The sequence below is a fragment of the Haplochromis burtoni genome, unplaced genomic scaffold, assembly GCF_018398535.1.
Source record: "Haplochromis burtoni strain Fernald_Lab_line unplaced genomic scaffold, NCSU_Asbu1 Contig_23, whole genome shotgun sequence".
Lineage (NCBI taxonomy): Eukaryota > Metazoa > Chordata > Actinopteri > Cichliformes > Cichlidae > Haplochromis > Haplochromis burtoni.
The window spans coordinates 379257-397991 of NW_024582384.1; the positions used below are offsets into that span (position 1 = coordinate 379257).

Genomic DNA, 18735 nt, shown 5'->3' on the forward strand with positions numbered 1-18735 from the left:
CGAATCAACAATAGGAAACAATAGGAAACATGGCTACTTTTTGTTTTGTTCTCTGTCAAGATGATCTTTCAGTAATATCTTTTTCAGTGATAACTCTTTCAGTAATCTTGAGGTCTGGGTTCTTTCTATCCAGGTATTCTTTTACTGCATTGACAGTGTGTTTTGATGCTGAAAAATGAAGCCGTTGCCAATCAGATGCTTTCCAGGTGGAATCACATGGGGGATCAAAATCGGACAGTAGTTTTCTACTTTCATAATTCCATCGGTTTTGAAAACATGCCCAACACCACTGGCGGAAATGCAGGCAGAAACAGAAAATTTAGCATACCTCAGCCTTCTCTCCCTGTTTGCCTTCCTCAACAACAGCGTTTTTAGAGCCACGCTTCCACTGAGACTAGTTCTGATGAGGCTTCAGTGGATGAATCAACTGAAGGGCCAGATGCATCTCTCAGCTTCTGTGTCAGGTGTGGATTTTTTTTTTGCCTTTTTCATAAGGACGTGACTTTCAGATACTGCTCATCTGCTGCAGAGTTTTTTGGTCCTGTCACTTTTTTTCCCTATCCACCTGTCCAGTTTCCTCAATATTTTTTACATAATGTACATCATGCACATGTGTCAAGTTTTCAGCTAATGGCTCAATGGTGCAAAAGCTATTGAAGGCCTGTCAAACTGTCATCCCCTGAGTTAGGTGCCTTTTTGAGGCTTGGGTGATTCATAGGTCAGTATTATGTGGCGCAACATTTCTCTAAAAATGGCCAAAAAAGAATGACGAGTCGCCTCTTATCTCTCAGTAATATGAAGCGTTGGTAGGTCTGCACGGCTTCAGGGTGCAGCACGTCACCATCAATTTCTAGGTCAATGCCTGAGAGTAGTTTGTCATCACGAAACTGCCCCAGTGGGAAATGTCCCGTGGGAAGAATTTCCAGAGGTGGCGGGACCTCATTCTAAGGACCCGCACTTCCAGGACCCCGCATTCACCGTGCCACCACGTTGTGCAGTTTCCGGGCCCACACAAACGGATGGTCCTCCCCAGTCAGCCTCCAGGCCCAATCGGTCCGGCACTTCCCAGCAGATGTCAGTGAAGCTGCCGCGCGAGGTCAGCGCCAGACTCAGCCGCGGCGCCCCCACTCCGCCACTGCCATGTCTCTGCCGTGGCCTGGAACGTTTCCAGGAAGACCTGAGGGTCGTCACGGCCCCCCATCCATGCATTTCCACCAACAGTGGAGGAGGGGGCGGCAACGTTGCAGCCCCGACCAGCTGCTCCAGGACCTGAGTTTGCCCTTCCACCTGATCTTGTAGCTTCTCCAGCTACTCCAAATGAGTGACCACCTGATCATGGTTCATCTCAGCCAGTATCTGCGCCAAAATTTGCAATGGCTGGGCATGGCTTGTGGGTCCGACATACCAGCTTGGTTTTGGCACCACTGTAGAGATTGACCTGACAGTCTGTGATGTTTTATGCTTGGGAGGGTTTTTTTAAGCGACACATAAATGGCTGTACATTTTGGTACCTGCTTCTTGACTTTTCAGCCAGTTGGCAGCACAGCACACACTCTTCCTCTGGTCTCTGGCTTCACTATGTATAAAGGGAGAAACCTCCTTAGTCAAATCACTGCATGTCCCTCCAGCCCCCTTGAGTTCACTGCCCCACGCCTCCACACAGTAAAACTGACAGTATCGATTTCAGTTTTCTACTCACAGTAACAGTAATGATTGTATTCACTGTTATAAATAGAGTTACCTTTTATATATATTAGCTTTACTAAATTTATACATATATATAGTATATATATATATATATATAGTTATATATATATATATACTATATATATATATATATATATATTATATATGTATACCGTTTATGTATTCATTATATGAAAATACTGCGCTGCTGATCACTCCTGTCTGTCGTATTTGGCTGAAAGAGAAATTGTGCATAAGAAATTACAGAAAAAAACTGCTATATTAAAGTCAGTGCTTAGATCCTGCACATGGAGTCATTATTCATTATTTAGTAGAGCAGTAACGAGTGGTTAAAATGATTACATCGTGTGGCCAACTTGGACCTTCAGCAAGATCAGCAACCCATACTGAGATGAAAGTGTTGGCTGCTTCTGCACCAGCTCGTTATACTGAAGTTTATTTAACTTGATATTACTTTTGGGTCATAAAAAGTTTTGTTTTTTTGTTTTTTCTTTCTAGGCTTAGAGTTGGATGCTGGAGAGTTGCCTTCTCAGATGAGCTTTGATGATTGGCCAGAGCTCAGACGAATCTTCACAGAGCGTTTTGCCTCAAAGAGCCAGGCGGAGTGGTCAGAGATTTTTGATGGGACTGATGCTTGTGTTACACCTGTGTTGTCTTTTGACCAGGTGAGCTCACACCCACATAACCGGGAAAGAGGTTCTTTCATGAAGGACTCCAGTGGGGAAGAAAGCCCCCGACCAGCCCCGGTTCTGTCTCGCACTCCTGCTGAGCCTTGCCTCACCTCCGACCCCGTTACTGGAGAACACACGGCTGAGGTCCTACAGGAGTACGGCTTCACATCCCCACAGATAAACCAGATGCTGTCAGCAGGAGTCATAGAGTGCAATGCTGTGAAGGCAAAGCTGTAAACAAACAATCAAAACAGTCAAGTTATAAATGTTTGAAAATCACACAGTGGCACCACCTTTTAAGATTTGAAGGAATCAGTAATTAAACATGTGATTGACATACTGGAAATAAACAACTGGTTTGGATAAAGTAAAGCTACATGCAGAGCACATTTGAGTGACTAACAGTAAGATCTGCCATTCAGATTATGTCTAACATAACTGCGAACAAATCAAAAGAGAAACTAAGAAAGTTATTTTCTTTTCATAAACTAGGATTTCACAGGAGGCTGCTGTGTGCAAAGTAAACAAAGATTTTTACTAATTCACTTCTGCCTATGTGTCTTGATTGGACAAGACGTCCTCAGAATATGTGAGTGGATTTTTTTTTTTGCAAAGCACACCTACTCTATTAATCATAAACTACTGATATCTGCTAAATTATCCAGCTCAGGGTGAGCAATGGTCATACATAGCAAAAGAGGATTGGTTATCTCCTGAAAGCTCAGCAGTACCAATAACATTAAATTAATCAAACTTTGTTGTTGTTTTGCTCTCCCACAACAGCTTTTGATTTGTGTGCACTAATTCTGACACACAGATTGTTTAGAAAAAATGGTTGTAGCCAGACATGATGTCACCCACTAAAATCATCTTTTCAAGACGTTGGCTTGGGGTTTCAAAGCTCACCCTGCGTTTTTTTATTCTAAAGAAGGCCATAATTTACACGATGAATGTCAAGCTGTATTAAATGAGATCAGAAACCAGTGTTCGTGATTCATCGGTAAACTGTTTACTGAAGTTTTCAATTAGCATTAGGCTTGTTTATATCCAGAGGAGCTGCCCCCTGCTGGCTAATTGAAAGAATGAAGTTCTGAGGGACTTCCATGGGCTTAACTTTTCAAAACCACATGGAGACCTGTGTCTAACATTCAGTAGACATTTCAGAGACAGGAAAAGTTACGCCTACAAAGTGAAAGTAAAACTACTGCATTGATTATGTTGACAGGAGGCAACTTGGTCCTTTTTCGTGTAAGTGAAGTTTAAGTCACTTACCAATATCTCTGTTGCAAGCTACTAATGCAACTCTGCAAGCTCAAGTTAGGAGGCTCTGAAGATGATTCAGATTGACTAAAGAAATTACTCAGTAGCTCATTGGGTATACATGTTCAGCTGCTTGTTAATCCTAATCCAATTAGCCACTCACCTGCTGAAGTTCAAACTGAGCATCAGAATGGAGATGGAAGCTGATTTAAGTGATTTTAAACAGGGCACAGATGTTGATATTTCAGAAATGGCTGACCCGGCAGGCTGGCTGCCTGCTCAGCCCTCTCTAAAGTTCAAAGGTAATGGTCCTAAAAAGAGAAAATATCCCCTGAATGGCAGTTATTTGGGTGAAAATGTTTGGTTGATGCCAGAGCCCCGATTAGAATAACCATTCATTGCAGTCAGTGTATGCTGAAGAGCATTTGTGAATTCACAACACCTCAGATCTTGAAACTGATGGGCTACAGCAGCAGAAGACCACACCGGGTGCTGTTCCTGTTAGATAAGAACAGGAAAAAGGCTGCAATTTGACAGTGAAAGAATGATAACGCATTGCATGCTCCAATGAGTCTCGAATTGCAGGAAATGGTCAGAAATTGATGTAAAAAACAATTCTGCTTTGTATCAATGGTTCATCGTTGTGGCGGTGTAATGGTGTGGGGAATATTTTCTTGACACACTGGACCCCTGAAGCAACTGAGCATCATTTAAATACCAATGTGTCCATGCCAGCTGGCCCAACCCCCTCTGTGACCCTATGTTGGATAAGATTTACATAGATGCATGCATGCATCTATGTCAGAGGGCCCGGTGGCGCCAGTGTCCGGCAGCCTCCCTCTGTCAGTGCGCCCCAGGGCAGCTGTGGCTACAATGTAGCTTGCCATCTCCAGTGTGTGAATGTGTGTGTGAATGGGTGAATGACTGAATGTAGTGTGAAGCGCTTTGGGGTCCTTAGGGACTAGAAAAGCGCTATACAAATGCAGGCATTTACCATTTACTATGTATGTATGATTGATTGACTAACCTTGTAGTTATGTGAAGAGAACAAGTAAACTGCATTACCTAAATACAAATGATGTGGAAGAACATGAGAAATTACCATAGTTATGTTTAGTATGCCTCGAGACAGTCAGTAACATCTCAGAAATATTATTAAATATTTATTTAAAGCCCACTACTAATAAATACAGACCTTTAAATTTAAATTTTAGAGCCCCAATCTGCTCAGCAGAGAAGATGGTGAAGCAAAGAAAAGATGTGCAAATGAGATACTTTCCTCCCTACGTATTCATAAATACTTGCAATCACTCATAGATGTTGTTAGTCGTGCATATTAAAAGTGCTAACGAGTTTCCAGAGGATTGAAAACATAAATGAAACATAAACATAGTTTCACAACAGTCTAAAACGTAAAAGAAAAATAGCGTAGGTGTGCGTATATTACAGTCTTATTACAGATGGCTCCCTAAAGTATTTCCTAAGAAGCTGAAAATTTTAAAATACACATACAGGAGGGTAAGGAAATCCTCACAGGAGATATTGCATTCTTTAGGAGCTTTCATTTCTTTTCTCATCTGTAACATTTTGTACATCACAAGTTATTTAGTCATCTTGCTGCATATTTGCATCGCTTCACTGCAGCCCACTGGTGCTGCTAAAGATTTGAATGATTTTGCTCCTGAAGTAAATCAGTCTTTTTTTCCCCCCCCCGACTTCATCGAAAGTTGGCAAACACCCCCACAATGCCTTTTTAAAATGCAAACATATTCCTCTTCCCTGGAGTATTGCAACACATCTGTCTGTACAGTATATATCATTCCACTGTGATCGCATCCTTTAAAGACAGAACAGGGAAGTACAGCAGGAAGTACTAGAAGTAACAGTGACCCAGTGTGCCGAGCGGTGTGCTTTAATGTCTGCAAAACTAGCAAAGCTTTAATGACTCACCATATATTTAAAATAATTGGCTGTGTTGGGAATACATGTAAACAAGGACGAATGTCATTTGATTGAGAGAGAGCAGAAGTGTGCAAAGATTTAAGGTCAGTCCTTCAGAAATCAAGATTTCTCATTTGCTCCTTATTGACAGACATTTTTTATTCTTCGTAGACAGGGAGCTGAAATGTTTACCTCTAAGATGATGATGACCTGGAATTTGTGGCATTCAAAATCAAATTAAAAAAAAAAAGTTTTAAAATGATAATGAACTTTCTGGAATATAAACTGATTGTAGTATGCCCTAATTAGGAGTCCTCCCTGAGCCACGTATACAGTATCTATATATCCTCAGTATGTAGCACTACACTAAGAAACCTTTGGTCACAGTGGGCTGTCATAGACTGGCAACATTCCCACTACTTCCCAGTAAAGCTAACACCATCTTTGACTCTTTACAACTGAGTGTTTCCCTCCATCTAGCAATAGCAGAGTTGCCAGCTTTGTTTACCTGGTCACTTTTTACTTGTTCCTGCATTTACTGTTACACATTGTGCTGCAGTGTAAGACCTTGAGACATGTAAGAATGTGAGGAATGTCTGCGTTGTGACTTGAAACATCTGACTCTCATCATGTCAGGTCAAATACAGGGCAACTGAATGTGAGCTTGCATCATGGGATTACCTTTAAACACACTTTCATGTGAACGACTGTCAGAAGTTTTAAGGAATAATGTAAAGCGAGAATGGCTTCAAAAATAATACTGTGATTTTTTAACTATAGCTGTTATAGTGTACAGAGAAAAACAAGTGATCTGCTATGAGGAGGCTTTATGAGGATGCTTTGCTTGAGCTGTAGCTGTTCCAAGTACAGTTGTTGTCAGTACATTTGTTTACATGTCAAAAATTTAATCCACAAATTTTCAGTAGGCTTGATGTCGTGGCTTTGGCAGTTCCAAAAGCTTAATGGAGCCATTTCTACATAACTGCAGGCCACCAGTGCAAACAATTGTACATAAATACTAGGTGCAACGATATTCGTATCGATATTGAACCGTTCGATACAGTGCTTTCGGTTCGGTACGCATATGTATCGAACAATACAACATTTGTAATTTATTTTATCAATTTTCCTTCTGACGATGCTGTCTGTGTTGAGCGCTCAGTGAATCTGCGTTCGACTACTCCGCCTAGGCTGCACTGTCGAGCGCAGATCCACTGAGCGCTCAACACAGACAGCATAGTCAGAAGGAAGAGCGCAGGGCAAGCTAGCGAGACAGAAGTTAAGCTCTCCTTGCAACATTCAACTCATTCAGATCTGGCGTTTGGAATTATTTTGGTTTTCATGTGACGTATGACCCTGAAGGTAAGCGAGTCATGGACTAAAGTAAAACAGTATGTTGGATGTGCCATGCAATGCTCAATTACATTGGTGTGAACTAGTGTGTTAGCGCAGTTAGCTCGTTAACGTGTTGGCCGTCTAGCCCCATGCACGGAGCGATCGGCGGTAGCTCGTTAACGGAGATTTGCCGTGTTGTGGCGTTAAGGTCATTTCAACGAGATTAACCTGAAAGCACTAGTGGGAACACAACGAATATGACTGCACATTTACGCCGACATCATCCTAGTGCAAAGACAAGTGGAAGCAGACAAAAAAAAGCAAGCATGCTACTAACTTTAGCCGAGTCATTTAGACAGCTGTTAGCACATGATTCTCCTTATGCTGCTGAGAATATAGCCCAGAAGAAGCGGATAGTATAGCTTTTATTTTGGAAAGAGACATTTCTCTGTAATAAACTCTCTTTTCCAAAGATGAGTGATTCCTCAATCAGATACAGGGCTTGCAATATCGCTAGCCCGACGTCCCGGAGCTAGCGATTTTTTCAGTCGGGCTACCAAAATCTATCTCTGCCCTGCCCGTCGGGCTATTGTAAAGGAAAAATATATGTCAATGCTTTTGCATTCTTTCAGAAATGTAGCTGGGTAATTATGTCATTGGCATCGGTGAGCCACTGTCAATATGTGACATATTGAAGTCGCGTTTGAATTTGCGCTTGTTTTTTTGCTTTCACTTTGCAATCGTGCGAACTGTGTATAGAGAGCGACAGCACTGATCTGTGAGTGATGATAATTTGTGCACCAATTCCTCTGACATCGTCTTATTAATCGTTAGCTTACTATGCAAACATGACAAGTGAAATCTCCCGCAGCTTAAACATGTGAGAGGTTGATCGCGCAGAGAATCGCTGAGCTTATGTGAGTGCGTGTGTAAACAGCAGATATATTTCAGTTCTGCTGAGCCAAATAAGACAGGTCAGGGTGAAGAAGTGACAGCCAAAGAAAAGCTTACCACAAAACGGAGAAGTTATGACAAATCAGACTATAAGGCAAAAAGAAAGTGCAGCTTTATGGTTTCATGGACAAAAGAATTTCTGTGGCTGCAATATGATGAGCTAAATAACCAGGGCTGCACATAAGTGGTCCGCAGGTGCGCATTCGCTGTCAAAATAAAAAACACGCACAAGGGTTAGGGTTAAATTTAAAAACTGTACTTTTGAGTTAAAATATATATTTATAATTTTAATAAATGACAAATTAAAAATGCATGAACATTTTTTTGTATCGAAAAAATATCGAACCGTGACACCAAAGTATCGAACCGAACCGAACCGTGAATTTTGTGTATCGTTGCACCCCTAATAAATACAAGTTATTCAGTTATGTCACTGATCTATATAAACTGTCACCCTCAGATGTAAGGAAATTGTGTAGTACAAGGCAACAGGTACACAACCCAGGAAGCACCAAAGCTTAACCCTGCCATGAAACTGCTGGAAAACCAGCATCATTGTCCACAGTGAAGCAAGTTTTACATCGCCATGGACTGAGAGGGTGCTGACCAAGAACAAAGCTCCTGCTCTGAAGTCAACACCGTCAAGCTTGATTAAAATTTTCAGCATGTGGATTAGCCAAATGCTTTCTGAAGAAAAGTGTTTTGGTCAGACGAGACAAAGATTGAGTTATCTGGTCACAATGACAAGAGATATGTTTAGAAGAAGAAAGTGAGACCTAAGAACACTGTACCAACTGTAAGCATGGTGGTGGTAGCATCATGCTCTGGGACTGTTTTGCTGCCAGTAGTACTGGTACATTGCACAATTTGGATGGAGCAATGAAGGAAAAACACCTCCAATTTTAGCTCCACCTGATATCAACAGCACTGTTCCAAAAAATAGTAATGTCAAAGTATCTTACTGTATATTTTACAGTTTTGTACTGTCTTTCTAGAATATCATGAAATTTACATAAGTAGACTGTGATTTTACATGTCAAAGGTAAAATAACATAACATCACTGTAAATATAGTAAAACACAATTTACTTGTTTTTTAAATATATATTTTCTGTACATATGCATATTTAGATTGTTAAAATACATTCACAAATGTATCATGATCTCACAAATATCTGTCCGTTATTTGAAAGATCGAACTGTTGAATTCAAATGTAATGCTATGGAAAAGTATATAACATGATTCCTATAAGCTTGTGTTACATCACATAAGTATTATTATCGTTGCTATTTAGGGCGATCGTGGCTCAAGAGTTGGCAGTTCGCCTTGTGATCAGAGGTTGCCGGTTCAAGCCCCGGCTCGGACACTCTCGTATTGTGTCCGTGGTCCAGACTCTTCACCTACTGGTGATGGCCAGAGGGGCTGATGGTGTGATATGGCAGCCTCGCCTCTGTCAGTCTGTCCCAGGGCATGTAATCCATTAGTATTTAAACCAACTGTTAACTGTATATTTCTGTACATTTACGTATTATGATTCATATTGCCACATTCATTGACCTTGTTTATAAGTAATTTCATTGTTTGATCATGTTAAAATGTTCCTAATTTACTGTCTAAAAGCACTTGGAAAAGGCAAAATCCCATGTAAAATTAGCGCAACTAACTGTATTTTCATTACTGAAAATAACTGTATTTTCATGGGAAAGTTATTTTCTATTATTTTACGGCAGTATTTTGGCGCCTTTGGGGTCCTTAGGGACTAGTAAAGCGCTATACAAATACAGGCCATTTACCATTTACCATTAAAAGCTCAAAATTACCGTGACATTTATGCCCATGATGAGTGCATCTGCAGCTCTGACCACAACTATAATGTGAAAACTGCTTTGTATTTAGAATGTCTCTTACAGTTCTTTTAATGCCCACAGACTCCATAGTGCTTACATCAGATGTCTCTACTATAAAGCAGGAATGGGGTTTAGCAAGGTAACTTTAGACTTGGGTTTTCAAAGTTAAAGAAGAGGAAAAATAAGTCTCTAATAAGGATTTTAATTGCCTTGCAACATTTTGAGCTGTTCCTCAGACTTCAGACGCTTTAGAAGTCTTGACGCTTTACTTTGTGGATCTGTCTCTTTTTCTAATAGGCTAGATCTTTTTTTTTTTTAAATCTTTTTTTATTAAGTATCACTTCAGCATTCATAAAGCTGAATATTGGGATATATTGGTTGTCTATTCTAAATATGAACATGACAAACACAAACTAATCTATAAAGTGATATCATATGCACAATGTAGAGCAGTCTCAAAGAAAGTGGATTCTCCAGTGTAGTGGTTTACATTTTCACCTAAAATAACAAAAGCTCCCCAGTTTGATCACACAAAGAGAAACCAGTCCCTTTGGCATTGTCTCAAGAAGGGCATCTGGTGTAAAAAAATAAAAAATGCAAATCTGTCAAATCAAACATGTGGAGCTGCTTGCCATGATGACCCCTTGTGTGCATAAGGGAGCTGCCGGGAGCAGCATTCATTAGAAAATGAAAATGACCTTTTTCTTCTCACTTCCTACATCTGACTGCTCCCACCTTTACCCCAAGGGATCACATGCACCATCACTTGATTAACTGAAAGTACTTCTGTAGTCAACCACAAGCCCCTTGTGATTTCATGGTTTATTGTACGAGTCGTCCATCATAGCATGTGCTTTGAGGAGCCTTTGCATTAACAATAGCTTTATTTGTATAGCACTTTTTTAAAACACGGAGGTACAAAGTGCTTCAGAGTTTAAATGAAACCACACATTATATATAAGTGTACGTGTTCCAGTAGTCACACATATAGACTTTTATAGATACATCATATGGAAAATATTTCCAAAAATAGTAAAACAAAGGATTGAGTAGATGCTGACATAATTAGTTTTCAGCAGTCATTAAACAGCGGTCCCCAACCCCCGGGCCTCGGACCGGTACCGGTCCGTGAGTCGTTTGGTACCGGGCCGCGAGAGTTGAGGCTCAGGTGTGAAATGTATGGTTTTCAGGGTTTTTATCGGTTTTCAGCGTTATTTTGTTATCGTTTTTATCGTTAACTCGGTTTTCCTGGGTCTTTTCACGTGTGTTATGAATAAATCTTCTTTTTTTCGGTACCGGTACTAGTTTTATTTTGTTGTATTTATCTGCGACACCTTAAAGGCCGGTCCGTGAAAATATTGTCGGGCATAAACCGGTCTCGTGAGCGCAAAAAAGGTTGGGACCGCTGATTTAAAGCAAACCAGTTCACTGAGTGCATCATTTGTCCAGTGGAGGTCCTGAAGTCTTAAAGCCTGTCTCCATTTTTCAAAGGCTGTCGAGCATGGCTTTTTAAATAAAGGTCACATAGATGCATCAGATTCCAAGAAAGATTCTCTTATAGATTCACCGCTGTCAGTATTTACTGACTCATCATTATAAAAGTACCTCTTACTCTGTAATTACAGTGTTGATTAGGTGAAAGTTATTAAAGAATCTTTGAGAAATTGGTGATGGGGCTAAAGAGATTTATTATCTTAAAATTATTATAAGTGTCTCTTATCCATACATCTAAGGTTGTTCCATCCATTCATTTTATTTCTGTCTGCTTATAGCACATCAAGGAGTATTTTCCAAAATCGAGGGGAAAAAAGAGCAGCTATATTTCAGACAGAAAGCACGTAGGCAGAAACAACAGCGTATTTGTGCCTACCTCTCATACATAATGCCATGTTTAGCCGCCAGAAACAGACAATGCAGAAAACAATATGTCACAATTAAATTCATTTGAAATAAATCAAGTAGTTTTCTTAACTGACACATATTTAAACTGTGCCACTTAAATTAAAGTCATCACTGGTATTATTCCATACATTTATTACATCAACAGAAAACCTTCCCCCCCTCCCTCCCCCCCCCTTTCTTTTAAATTAGTTCTTATCTTGACTTAAAAAAAGGCATATTCATCCTAATTCATAATTGGTTGTTATTAACTGGGACATATCCCGGACACCTTGAGCTTTTTTACTTTAAACACAATCAGCATAATTTTGAAGTTTTACCCTTGTAGTAGTGAAGCTGTTGATCAATTTGGGGATGTTTCCCCCCCCCCCAAGATGAAATAGATGGTCCTCGTTAAAGGGCACAGTCGTACTTAAAGCTCACAGATTGCAGAAATTTACTCCTACATCTGTCTTCCTGAACTGTCTGAACAAAATGTTACTGAATGACACTGGCAGTGCTTCAGTTATAGCCTAGCCACACTTTTACTTTATAAAATAGCACCAAATAACCACATGCAGCCGAAGCTTTGACCCTGACCACTTTTAAGGTGAATAAACTTAACAAGATGACATTGTTATTCTTAGACACAGGAGAGGAAATATAACACAATTCTGGCCAACACACTACTGCAGGATTCACAGCCGGCAAAGAGTTTGCACATTTCAGGCCATGGTTCACCATTTGAGTGTATGCAGGCAAGCGTGTGACGACTGTAATTAAGCCATCACAGCCAGGTCATTAATCACACCCTTAATCCAGCCTTTCAGATGGCTTCCTGTAGGCTCACTGCCAATCCAATTAATGGAAAATTAATGATGAATTATATCTTATCCTCAGTCTGGATAACACATTTGCCTGAAGCTTTTTTTTTTTTTCCGTGATCCATGTTTATTAATATTTTGTCACACAGTGCATATAAACAGTAGGTATATAGGTGTGTGGAGCCCAGTGACTCTTGGTCACGGCCAATTTTTACCCTAAAGTCAAACTAAAATAATCTAAAAATTATTATTCATGAATGAAATCAAAAGCTTGGAATTTATTCAAACTCTACAACATCAGTAAGAAGTTCCAGATGTGTTTGATATATTTTTGATGTTTCCTGGCACAGTGACAAATGATCTGAAGGATAGATGGACGGGTGCCTTGAATTATGCCTTTATTTAACAATGAGAATGTCAGTGTGTAGCACAGTGAAAATCCTTTCATCATTTCACGAAGATCTCTCGGTAAAGAGGCAACTATGAGATGGTACGTTAATGTTTAAAACAGTTATGGAAAAAAAATAACATGAAATTTCTCTCTAGGGTATATTTGTCTCTTTGTAAAATTAATCACACATCAGGAAAAAAGCTGTTTTCCCATATACTTCCATAGGACTGGAAGTCTTTTTGCACTGGGTAAATTGTTCCAACCTCAACAATTAAACTATGTTTTATTATGTCTAGAGGGTAAATTAGAGAAAAAACAATGTTCTCTTAAAATGGCATCCTTGGGTAAACATAAATGTCAGCTTGTTAGCTCAAAGCATTGTCCCGTGACGCGTATTTTAACTGGCACTTGTCCTTTATATGAATCTTTTAAAGACTACCAATATGAGTTCAGCGCTTCCAAACCGCCTTTTTTTTATTTGTTTGTTTTTAGGTTAAAGGAGTGGTGACTATTAAAGAAACAGGCGGTCAAAGTAAATTCTCCTGAGCCTGTTTTGATGTCATGGAGATTTGATTAAGACCACATGAAAGACTTTTTCGTGGAAATGCTAATAATTCACAGAAATCTGAATCAAGCAGTTTAGTTAATCAAATGCTATGCTGGGTTTTTTTCTTCTGATCACTCAAGATGTTTGGAAACCGCTTAATCTTGATGATATAATATGTTGCAAGAGAAGTTCAGCGATGAGATAAGGGGCATGAAATACTATTTCAAATGAATTTAAACTCATAAAAAAGAAACAAGTATAAATAGCTCAGGATTTCCTAACTTCATTTAATGTAATTGTTAGCATTTTATTCTGGACTGGACCTCTGGGAAGTGGTACATCACTCCAGGGTGTCCTGTCACGCTGCTTAGCACTGATTTGTCCTAAAAGATTAATCCTTTATTATAGAGATGGGGACTTATACATACTGGGGACAACTGCTGGAAAATATACTTTCAGGATGAAGTCTGAATGGTTGAAGTACGAACAAAGGATGGTTTGTGTGTCACTTGCATGCAAACTGCGTGTCTCCTGGTTCATATCCTCTGATGATACACACAAGATGCTAATTTTGAGAAAGACGCTTAACTTTGAGACTGCCCTTTAGGTAGCAGCCTTAGGTAACTGTAACTGCCAAGTATTTAGAGGTCACAGCATTCTAAGACATTCTGCTATATCTAATGTCGTCATCCACACTTGAAGAGCTTGACAATCAGCCTTTTTCTTCTTTACTACAACACCAATAAAAACTTGGCTCCAATAAGCACATGATGAGATGGTGACAGTAAGAGAGACCGTGGATCCACACAACAAAGTAAAATTCCCAATTGTTATTTATAATGTTTACACAAGAAGTGATTTATATAACCTTAAATTAAAGCAGGGATGGAACTGAAACTAAATGGTAAAGAAAAAAGGAGATGTTCCTTAAAATAGTAGATATGAAAGCAACAGGGGTGATGAAAAATGTAACAATATTGTAACAAAATAAACTAACAAAAAAGAGAGTTAACTTATTCTGACCTAACTATGATTGAACTGAGATTAAAACAAAATCAAGAGGTTTGGGGAGGGGGTCAAAATAATACAAAAGCACCTGAGCTGCCATTAGTGCTAAATTAATATTGATACTTATGGATTGCAGTTATAGGGATTTTTTTATGATATAGTAGTGAGGACAGTGTTTAATGATTGTAATGGTTATACAAAAAACCCTTATTGAAGATTTAAGAAATCAAATCTATTTATCACGGCTGCTATGTCTTAAGTAAAACAGCACATGATATCACATCATAATAGGCCTTTTTCTCCAAGTGTTTCAAAACCACCCCCATGACTTGACATTTATTGATGTCAAGTCATACATTTTGTGTTTATTTATTCTAAATTGATCTGTAGCTCAAAATTTGGCATACACAGAGGCAATAATACTGTGGAGGCATGAAATATAACCAAAATGCAAGAGTTAACCGGTAATGTTACAAAGGAAGGCTGCTTAAATGTACAATTACCACCCCTCTCCTTACCCTGCCTCCAACCAAAAACTGAATACCTGCACAAAATGACATTTATTCAGTTTTGAGTTGCATAAAAAAAATCAGTCAATTAAACTAATCCCCTAAATTAGATTTTCAACAATTAGGTTTACATCATAGCTGCCATAAATTAACAGTATTTAATTTTTTAACAGTATTTCGAATGACCAGAATCATTCTGTAATCGTTCATTCATCAGTATGCACAAGCTGTTTATTCAAATTTATTATTTTTAATGCCAAAATATAATTAGTGTTGTTGTCCACAAATGTTCAAATTAATTGCTTTACAAATATGCTGATAAAAAACAGTAAAGCACACTTTTGGATTAAGATCACACATTACAAATATTTACTTGCACTCCTAAACAGATAAATATTGTTTTAGCTGTTGTTTCAGTTGTACAGCACACTAGTGTGCCGGCTCACGTTTGGATAGAAAAACATGAATTTAGCTTTGTGAATTCAGTCATCTTTACTTGTTTTAAAGTAAACACTACTGGCCAGTCATTAGTGGCCAGTAGTGCCACCCATTGCCAAAACTAACTCAGCCCCATGAGCTGCCCGAGGCCTTTACTAGACAGAATAGGAAAAGCCATTCTGTAATCTCTTTAAAACACTCCCTTCTTTTTCCTCCTCCCTTGTCTTTCTCTCCTCCTCGCCGAGTCTTGCTCAGACCTTCACATGCAAAATAAAGCTGTGTGGCGCTTGAACTCTTTGCTCAGCTATGCAGTAGTGAAGAGGATTAACTCAAGCCAAGCGCCAGTTTTGGCATTTCATCCATCCCTTGGCAGACGGAGAGAGACTACCAAAAGCTACCTCTTTGCCTCTCTTCATCTAAATCTCCTCTTTACTTCCTTTCTGTTCTCTTTTTCTCCTTCTGTCCTTTACCCCCTCATTTTCAATTATGACTCTGTTATCAGAAGATCAGTCTGTGAGGCCCCAACACTGCCGGATCTCTGAGCCTGGCAAACACATCAGCACTTCTCTGCACCAGGACTCAACAGACTGCAATGGTAGCAATGTGGACTACGTAGACAGTGTGGAAGACTCTGTCTTTGGAGCTGTGGAGCCTCACAGGCGCTCTCGGGGGCGCCTTATTCTCCACGGCCTGGTCATGTTTGGAAGGGAATTCTGCTATGCCGTGGAGGCAGCTTTTGTCACGCCGGTGCTCCTGAGTGTGGGCCTGCCCCAGAGTCTGTACAGCTTGGTGTGGTTGATCAGCCCCATCCTGGGCTTCCTGCTCCAGCCCATCATCGGTTCAGCCAGCGACTATTGCCGCTCGCCGTGGGGCCGGCGGAGGCCTTACATCCTGGCACTGGGCATCCTCATGCTTGTGGGAATCACCCTGTTCCTTAATGGAGATGCTGTCATCTCAGGTGAGGGATCAGTGAAGAAAACTTGAGGGTGAGGAATTCAGACAGAACAAGAGTGGAGGTAGTGTGCTATCTGTAATCTTGTTATGTCAGAAAATGCTTTGAGGCCACGCTAGCTTTGATTTAAAAGTATTCCGAAGATTTACTATCAGGCTCCACTCCTGTGGCTCCCACTTTGAATTCGGGAAACAGGCACCCTCTCTACTTTGAAGAATAGGCTTAAAGCTTTCCTTTTTGATAAAGCTATGGCTGAATCAGGTGACCCTAAGCACTCTCTTAGTTACACTGCAATAAGCTTAGGCTGCTGGGAGGGGCTTCCTGTGATGCATTTTTTCTTCATTCACCTTGTTTCACTCTCTGTGTTTATACACCACTCTGCATCTAATCATTAGCCATTATTAATCTATGGCTCTCTTCCACAATAAATGAATGTCTCTTTCCCCTCACGCCCAACCAGTCAGGGCAGATGGTTGCCCCTCACTGAGCCTGGTGTGAGCCTCCTGTTAAACGGGAGTTTTTCTTTCCCATTGTCACCAAATGCTCCTGTGATCATTGGGTTTCTTTCGAATATTGTAGATTCTTTACGTTACATACCTTATATAAAACACATTGAGGTGATTGTTGTAGGAATTGGTTTGATATAAATACATATGAACTGAACTGATTTAGGTTTTGCTGTCTTCTTTTACCTTCAGGACAAGGTTAAGGGCAAGTTTCAACCTCTTTGTAAGACTTTTAAAGACTCTGAATCCAAATTTGTACTTGTGCACAGATTTTGGGGGATAAAATGATACATTCATCATGAAAGGAAAAAGTAGGGCCCAGAGATGCTCCATTTGAATCCATTAGACCAGTGGTCCCTTTTTTCTTTTTGTTTTGTTCTCTGTCAAGATGATCTTTCAGTAATATCTTTTTCAGTGATAACTCTTTCAGTAATCTTGAGGTCTGGGTTCTTTCTATCCAGGTATTCTTTTACTGCATTGACAGTGTGTTTTGATGCTGAAAAATGAAGCCGTTGCCAATCAGATGCTTTCCAGGTGGAATCACATGGGGGATCAAAATCGGACAGTAGTTTTCTACTTTCATAATTCCATCGGTTTTGAAAACATGCCCAACACCACTGGCGGAAATGCAGGTAGAAACAGAAAATTTAGCATACCTCAGCCTTCTCTCCCTGTTTGCCTTCCTCAACAACAGCGTTTTTAGAGCCACGCTTCCACTGAGACTAGTTCTGATGAGGCTTCAGTGGATGAATCAACTGAAGGGCCAGATGCATCTCTCAGCTTCTGTGTCAGGTGTGGATTTTTTTTTTGCCTTTTTCATAAGGACGTGACTTTCAGATACTGCTCATCTGCTGCAGAGTTTTTTGGTCCTGTCACTTTTTTTCCCTATCCACCTGTCCAGTTTCCTCAATATTTTTTACATAATGTACATCATGCACATGTGTCAAGTTTTCAGCTAATGGCTCAATGGTGCAAAAGCTATTGAAGGCCTGTCAAACTGTCATCCCCTGAGTTAGGTGCCTTTTTGAGGCTTGGGTGATTCATAGGTCAGTATTATGTGGCGCAACATTTCTCTAAAAATGGCCAAAAAAGAATGACGAGCCGCCTCTTATCTCTCAGTAATATGAAGCGTTTGGTAGGTCTGCACGGCTTCAGGGTGCAGCACGTCACCATCAATTTCTAGGTCAATGCCTGAGAGTAGTTTGTCATCACGAAACTGCCCCAGTGGGAAATGTCCCGTGGGAAGAATTTCCAGAGCTGGCGGGACCTCATTCTAAGGACCCGCACTTCCAGGACCCCGCATTCACCGTGCCACCACGTTGTGCAGTTTCCGGGCCCACACAAACGGATGGTCCTCCCCAGTCAGCCTCCAGGCCCAATCGGTCCGGCACTTCCCAGCAGATGTCAGTGAAGCTGCCGCGCGAGGTCAGCGCCAGACTCAGCCGCGGCGCCCCCACTCCGCCACTGCCATGTCTCTGCCGTGGCCTGGAACGTTTCCAGGAAGACCTGAGGGTCGTCACGGCCCCCCATCCATGCATTTCCACCAACAGTGGAGGAGGGGGCGGCAACGTTGCAGCCCCGACCAGCTGCTCCAGGACCTGAGTTTGCCCTTCCACCTGATCTTGTAGCTTCTCCAGCTACTCCAAATGAGTGACCACCTGATCATGGTTCATCTCAGCCAGTATCTGCGCCAAAATTTGCAATGGCTGGGCATGGCTTGTGGGTCCGACATACCAGCTTGGTTTTGGCACCACTGTAGAGATTGACCTGACAGTCTGTGATGTTTTATGCTTGGGAGGGTTTTTTTAAGCGACACATATATGGCTGTACATTTTGGTACCTGCTTCTTGACTTTTCAGCCAGTTGGCAGCACAGCACACACTCTTCCTCTGGTCTCTGGCTTCACTATGTATAAAGGGAGAAACCTCCTTAGTCAAATCACTGCATGTCCCTCCAGCCCCCTTGAG

General features: G+C 40.6%; 2 protein-coding genes across 4 annotated transcripts in view; both read left to right on the forward strand.

Annotated features, from left to right (window-relative positions):
• Window positions 1–18735, forward strand: part of amacr (alpha-methylacyl-CoA racemase) — a 49550-nt gene that overhangs the window by 29116 nt on the left and 1699 nt on the right. For 2 of the 3 annotated variants that reach the window (XM_042218736.1, XM_042218733.1), the window contains exon 6: window positions 2206–3361. In XM_042218736.1, the coding sequence (XP_042074670.1) occupies window positions 2206–2615 (410 nt within the window). In that variant the 3' untranslated portion in view covers window positions 2616–3361. Of the gene's footprint in view, window positions 1–2205; window positions 3362–18735 lie in introns of those variants that run through there. The other variant, XM_042218735.1, reaches the window with a different exon arrangement.
• On the forward strand, window positions 13154–17113 carry LOC121814158 (membrane-associated transporter protein-like). Its single transcript, XM_042218737.1, has one exon. It carries the CDS (start codon window positions 15797–15799, stop codon window positions 16292–16294), a length of 498 nt encoding a protein of 165 aa, XP_042074671.1. The 5' UTR covers window positions 13154–15796; the 3' UTR covers window positions 16295–17113.